Source organism: Solanum stenotomum, chromosome 4, assembly GCF_019186545.1.
Source record: "Solanum stenotomum isolate F172 chromosome 4, ASM1918654v1, whole genome shotgun sequence".
NCBI classification, from domain to species: Eukaryota; Viridiplantae; Streptophyta; class Magnoliopsida; order Solanales; family Solanaceae; genus Solanum; species Solanum stenotomum.
The window spans coordinates 4862306-4869711 of NC_064285.1; the positions used below are offsets into that span (position 1 = coordinate 4862306).

At 35.7% G+C, this 7406-nt stretch overlaps 1 protein-coding gene across 2 annotated transcripts in view; it reads left to right on the forward strand.

The window, feature by feature from the left end:
• LOC125862173 (protein MADS AFFECTING FLOWERING 5-like) overlaps positions 1–7406 on the forward strand; it is a 10327-nt gene extending 2921 nt beyond the window's left edge. Inside the window, exons 2-7 of one of the 2 annotated variants that reach the window (XM_049542181.1) lie at positions 4716–4794; positions 5777–5832; positions 5902–6001; positions 6221–6262; positions 6966–7007; positions 7110–7406. In XM_049542181.1, coding sequence (XP_049398138.1) covers positions 4716–4794; positions 5777–5832; positions 5902–6001; positions 6221–6262; positions 6966–7007; positions 7110–7223 — 433 coding nt within the window. In that variant the 3' untranslated portion in view covers positions 7224–7406. The remainder of the gene's footprint in view (positions 1–4715; positions 4795–5776; positions 5833–5901; positions 6002–6220; positions 6263–6965; positions 7008–7109) is intronic. The other variant, XM_049542182.1, reaches the window with a different exon arrangement.

Genomic DNA, 7406 nt, shown 5'->3' on the forward strand with positions numbered 1-7406 from the left:
CCCCCCCCCCCCCCCAAATATATACAACCCTAATTATTCTAAGAAAATATGAAATTTTCCAAACTAATATTCTCCTCTTCGTGAGACTAGCACACCACTTTAGCTCGATAAAATTAATGCATAAGGTTGAATTGTTAACTTCAGTAAGCTTCAATTTATGTGGCTCAATGTCTGCATTAGTTCAAGTTACTTGCAGTGTTTTGCCAACATTCTAGCACGACACACTTGCTCAATAAATTTCCCCAGTGCATCAAGTTGGATTATCAATTCTAGTCAACTTTGAGTTTGTGTTCATATTCCTACATTGGTTTTTTAAGCAGCTCTTCAGTGCTTCACCAACATTAAAAAGGAACACCAAAGTCAGTGTAATGTACTAGACTTGAGTTTTTACCCAAAGTCTAGGCAATTGCACTCCCCCTCCCGCAACCCAATCTCCAGTTGGGTCATTGAGATCGCAACATTATTCAATATGGCTTTCTAAGTATCTTTTAACCATATCTTGAAACATGCAACAGCCCATGAATACTTTTGATTTTAGCATGAGTCAACATTCTTCTCGACTGTTCTTGACCTTATGAAATCATATCATTCTTTTTCTCGTACTTCATCAAAAAATATCATTCTTTTTCTCATAAAAAGGATTCATCCTCAAGCTCAACTTATCTACATCAAAAGGATAAAAAACCAAAATATTAGGCAAATCATAATGAAGGCCACACCAGATTCCCTTGGTTGAAATAACACGAAATAATACACATAAGCCTCTTTTTACACTTGAATTTAAATAGTTACCATCAATAAATATTGAGATACAATCATTATCTAAGATAATAAAGTCATCAACATGCAACATAAGAATATAGTACATTACTTCTACAAATACCTTAGATGCAAAGTTATCAAAGTTGTGCTTAAGCCTCGAAACAAGGCTCAAAACGTGTTGAGCGCTTTGCCTCACTTAATGCGCTTTAGTGTCGTCATCAAGATTTGTAAGACATACTTTTCTCTTCCAATGAGCCTCTTCTGAAGAGGTGACACTATACAATTGATATTTCACTTTATTGTAAAAATAATTCAATTTCTTTGTTCATATTATTTGTCACTCATGGTTATAATTATTAGTTTGACTAAACTAACATATTTGTATTTTTTCTCCCTTTGCGCCTTTCTTCATTAAAGCCCACACTTTATTTGCGCTGAAACCTAACAAACCTTAGAGCTTTTTGTACTTTTTGATTTTGATAACCACGACTTAGATGTTCAAGGAATCTCAAGCATTATAATGAACCAATTCACATTATAATCCAAGGCTTCCTAAATGAGATTCAAGCTCCATTTCTCGTTCGTGCTACCATTCCAACAGGTGTGTAGCATGAGATGAACTCTTTCGAAGGTTCATTGAATGATTCACACTTAATAAAAAGTAATCAAAGTGCTCGTAACTTCTTTGCTTAGCTATGAGTGGATTTTTAATACCTGAATATTTGGTTTGATACCTTGCTACTAATTTTTCTTCTGCTTCTGGTAAATCAAAAGGTAATCTTTCATATTTGTCCAGAAAAGAATTTTTTTTTTTTGATAACCGAGAAATCCGTCTGTGACCCTCTCTTTGGACTAATCACAAACTTCTAAACTCGGTGGATAATGGGCCCGCCCCTCTACCCTTCTCCACTTAAATACCGGGCTTCGCTTTGCATGGTGTGGGGCTTGAACCTGCAACCTAAGCCACAAATCCTCCACCTTTTTCCACTTGAGCTAGGCCTTGGGGGCATCTAGAAAAGAAATTAGAAAAACGATAAACCTGATGGGTTACATAAATTCCACCCCAAAAAACCATATTTTGATTGTGCTTCCACTATATTAACTATACTTTGAACTGTTAGATAATCATAGTCGATGATAACATCACTGTGCCCATCGCTATTACAAAACTATTTGTGAGATTTTCACCTCATACGGCTCCTCAGAGGTCACAAATAAATCCAAGGGCCCTTTCCTATTCTTCCTCTTGATATGTTTGTCAGGTAGAGTCAAAATCTCTCCTAAGATCCCAAATTAGACCATGGAATTCTGTCTGCTATATTTAAAACTAATAATTAAGTGTTTTGGAATTCATTTCAACTTTTAAGAATTTTAAGTTTGCTTTGTGTTGTAGGTGTAGTAGTGTCGGTTTGGGTTATAATCCTCCCCTTAGAAGAAATTCTTCATTTTTACAACAAAATGAGGAAGTCATGCACAAGAGAATCATTAGGAAGATTTGTCTTAATTATAAGCATTATCATTAATGTGCTCATTAGCTTAGAAGGGGCCTTCTACAATAACGAGACCGTAGAAGCTTGTTTTTTCTTCTTTGTGGAAACCTTTCTCTCAAGTGAATCTAAAATTTGATCATCAGGTTAAAAAATAATTCCCTTTGTTTGCTTTGGTATTTGTTTTCTCAACTTGCTTTCTAGCAAGTTGCGGAAATGAAGATGCTGCGATGGATATGTGGGCATACCAGGAGAGATAGAATTAGAAATGAGGATATTCAGGATCAGGTGGGACTTGGGTTAAAAAAAGAATTCCCTTTGTTTGTTTGCTTTGGTATTTGTTTTCTCAACTTGCTTTTTAGCAAGTTGCGGAAATGAAGATGTTGCGATGGATATGTGGGCATACCAGGAGAGATAGAATTAGAAATGAGGATATCCAGGATCAGGTGGGACTTGGGAGTAGCTTTGTGGAGGAAAAGATATGGGAAAGCAAGAATGAGATGGTTCGACATGTTAAGAGGAGATGCACTGATAGCTTAGTGCGGAGGTGTCAGAGGTTGGCCATAGATGGTTTCATGAGATGTACAAGTAGACCAAAGAAGTATTAGGGGGAGGTGATTAGACAGGAAATGAGTTACTAGGTTGTACTGTGCAAGCAACTGATGAGGTTGATGATGTTGCCTTGATGCTTCGTACGGAAGGTAGTCATTATAGTTTTCTCCAATTAAAATGATAGATTGAGATGATCCATTCCTGACATCAGGTGTAGGCAGAATACCATCTCCATTATGAGCCACATTTGTTGTGTGTCGAGGACGATCGTTATTGCATGAAGGCGAAGAAGCTCGCATTCCTCTCTTACGTGGTCTCCTGTGTTACAATGAGTGCAATGTAAGAGGACAAGCTGACAATCCTCTCTTACATGTCCTCCCTTATTACAATAGGTGCAACTTTTATTGTTCCTCCACTTTTCTTTTCTGTATCCACCTTGAAAATTGTTAGTTTGGACAAGCATGATAGATGCATTATAGGAATTTACCTCTGGTGGTGCAAATTTGATGGGTAGAAATCTTGCAAATACTTCTTCCAAGGTAGGAACATATGGGCTAGGAAGGATTTGGTCACGAACTAAGATTAGGTCTCCCACAACCCAATCCAATATTATTACTATTTTTGAGTAAGTGATCTTCAAATCCTTGACCTATGAACCACAATTCTACAGAGGCTTCCCAAGAGGTGTAATTACCACTACCATCTAACTTTATAGTAGTAATTACAAGAGATAGTGTAGATGAAACAAATGACTTAACATTTTCAGAAGTCTGATTATCAATTTGTCTATAACCCATTTTTTTCCCACAAAAAAAAGTACGGAGGAAACAAAGAAGTTAAGAGTCTTTAACAAATATGAGAGTTTGACATTTGAGAATCAAAGATGTAAAGAACCAGATGTAAGAATGATTTTTTTCCTTTGGACGAATATTCAGAAAAAACAAAGAGAACCAATTATACCAGAATAAGAGGAGAAAAGGAAATATAGGAATTTGGATAAAATTTAAAGGACACGAAGAAAGAGAGAGTTGAGACTCGACAGCGTTTTGATATGGTTGTTTTAGCAACAAGTTAATCGATTCCTCCGTTTTTTTACTCTCAAATTCTTTTCCCAAAAAAGATATGAACATTCAGAGAGAGGGCTAAAACCAGTGCTCGGATACCATGAGAAATTAGAAGAATAAGAGGTGATATTGAAAATTGAATTAATTGATTATTCCCTCAAGTTAATAGGATTAAATAGTTGTTACAACTTACAAATAATGTAAATAAGGAAAGAAACTAATAAATATTAGACAATGTCCTGACTGCCTAATTATAGAGATTAGAGAATATTCTCATATCTACACTATCTAATTATATCATATTTGAATATTCTCATATTTGCATTATCTAATTATACCTTATTTAATAAAATCTAATATCAACATCAAGTTTCCGCTATCCGAAAAATGCAGACTGATGTAAAAGATCACAAAATGCACAACACAAACAAGGCCGAACCAAGTACTACTTGCTCAAAGGGAGAAACTAATTAAATCCAATTTGAGACACGAAGGGAAAGCAAAAGAGCGATTTTTGACCCTACAAGCAACGAGATGGAACGGCTTTTTGGCCGTTGCGCTAACTTGTAGTTTAGCAATATAGTAGGGTTGCCATTTCTCAAACTTTTCTATGGTATACTTTTAGGGAACCTAGTTTTGGGTTCCTCCCCCTTCAACCTATACCTTATTAATTAGAAGATGACTTCATTTTTGTTATCCGGAGGTATTTTCGATGGTTTAGTGCCTAATGCCCAAAGAGATTGAACACCATTAAATATGTTCGGTTTCTGGTGCAGTCTTAAGTTTAAACCTATACAAATTGAGCTGCTCCCCATAATATTTTCCTTATATCTGATAATATCTTTTTTAGTCTGACAGAAATACTTCAACGATATGAAAGCCATGTCGAAGCAGAAAAAGAGAACTCTGCAGAAATTCAGGTGCCAGAGGTATTTGATTAGTTGACTGCTAAGTGCTATCAACTTATGTTCTAGTGAATTACAATCCTCTCTTGATACATGAAATAAGTGCACTGTGTGTCCATATATTTAAGTTATCAATTAATTTGGTTACTCTGATGTTAAGTAACTTTGAACCTGCATCGTTAAAAAGAGGGAGCAGCCTTGAACTGATCAATATCTAGACGGAACTATTCTGGATAAACGTTGAAATACTTGTAATTCCTGCTTCATTAAAAGGTCCGAAGATACTAAGAGTTTGTTTGGATTGACTTATAACTTATGACTCATAAGCATAAGCCATAAGTTAGGAATCTTAACTTATGATTGTTGACTTATTTTTGTTATTGACTTAAAAATAAGTCAATCCAAACAAGCTCTAAGCTAGTGTTTATCCATATATTTAAAAATAGTTTTGGAACTTAAGTTGTATTTGGACAGAGAGAGATTTGAAGATGCATTTTTTTTGGAAAAAATTGAAGTTCTATGAGTGGAAATTAAATTTCACCCAAGAACTGCTCAAGATCAGTTTTTGGAACTTGAATGAAGACAGATTTTCTAAAACTGACCAAATTTCAGGAACAAACAATGTTTCAATCTATTTTTTTCCGAAAATCTAATCTAAAGTCTATGGACATACGGAAGCTATATATACATGTTAGCTTTGATGTGCCACCTCCCGGACTGGAAGGTCCAAATTATAATAATGCTTACTCTTCATCAAAGTCATGCTGCTGTTCGACTGAAATGCACCTACCAATAACACTCAATAGTATTTCATCAAATCGTGGAAGCATGCTCTGACTAGTTGTTCATTCATGTAGCTAATACGGTTGATTAGTAACTTATTATCAATTCATTGCGTATTTTGCAATGTATCCACAAAATCATTTGTGTTATTAATGTTATCTTGGATAATCATACTTACATTTTTTGTGCTGAAAGTTTTCCAATCATTTTGAGGTGGAAATAGCACTCTAAATACTCAGGGTTCACAACAATGGGAGAACTGCTACAAACAACAGAAAGGTACTGATCTTATTCTTCACTTTTGTTTCTTAAAGCTTATACCATTGATTCTCTGTCTCAATTTAACAGGCAACTCGAGGAAACTACTGATGATGGTCTCGCTGTGACTGACCTTATCCATTTGGAGAACGAACTTCAAACTGCTCTAATACAAGTCAGATCTAGAAAGGTCTTTCTACTTTCCTCTGTACCTCACCCCTATAGGAATTGCATCAATCAGAACTCTGGAAATCTTGGCTACGCCACTGGCTACACCTCTTACGTTTGCTCTGTCTTCTACACGAATTCACATTTCTTTTTTAAAATAATGTCCGACTTCAGTATTATAATCTGGTTCTCAATTAGTACCTCAGAATGAAGCAACACTAAATAGTTTTGTTTTGTGCAGACACATTTGATGCTTGAATCTGCTAAGGATCTTCATGAGAAGGTAAATTTTCATTTCCGCTGCTAGTTTCTCCTGAAGTCATGAGTTTGGTTTATCCGTCTCTGTCTTGCGAGCTCTCTACGCAGCAGGGCATTGATTCCCTGAACTTTGAGTCTTTTACTCTCAGATGTAGGTGCATTGGATTTAGGTTTATCTTATTCAAACCTTCATACATCAGAAAAAAATAGCTTCTTTTCATCCTATGTTTGCTCGAACTCTTCAAAGATAGTCCTTCAAAAACTAAGGATCTGACAAGAGTGCAGCAGAAATTTTTGAAGGATCCGAGCAACATGTACAATTCTGTAGTTGAAACATTTCCTCTTTTCCGGGGTTATAGGACACACCATCTTTGGTTTCAACTGAGTACTAGTCACTAGTGCTTGCATGCCATGTTGATACAGCAAATTATGTAATCTTGATATAGTCGATTAGCTTATTGTGGAAAAGGAGGCACAAAACATCCACTTGTCCTTGTCCGTTTCTTGATAGGCTGGTCTAAAGTATGTTAAGACTTAATTGACTACCGGACTTATAAACTAGTCGTCTCTTTTGTTCAAATTTCATACAAGTCGACGGAGTTAATAGGCTTACATGCTTTCTACATCTCTATGTAGGTTTGTAATCAATAGTCAGTTCTCATCAGATATCTTTAATATCATATTAATTTTTCCAATAGACTGCACATGATACCCTTTAGTTATTGCAGGAAAAACTGCTGCAAGAGGAAAAGAAACATCTGGAGGACAATGTAAATATTACCTCACAAAATTTGCTCTTCAGTTCTTGTATGATAAATTAGACCTCTTTCATGTTATTCTAACTAACAACATGCATTATGCCCATAATGCAGATAGCTAGTATCAAGAAAAACAGAGAAGTGAATGAGATGTCTACGGATTTCACCGACTTTCCAGCACCCCATATAATTTGTGGACAACAGAGAATGACCCTGAATTTCCTCTAGTAATTGTCATTGTACTTGTCAAATAGCTCCTTGTAGAGGCCCCAGGAGAATAATCTGGGAAATGAGCCAAAGTCAAGATGTATCCGGAGATAACTAATACTTTGCAGCTTCAATAAAACTAATTATTGTTTCTATTTGGATGATGAACATTTAGATTTGTACAATCACTTTGTTGGGAACATT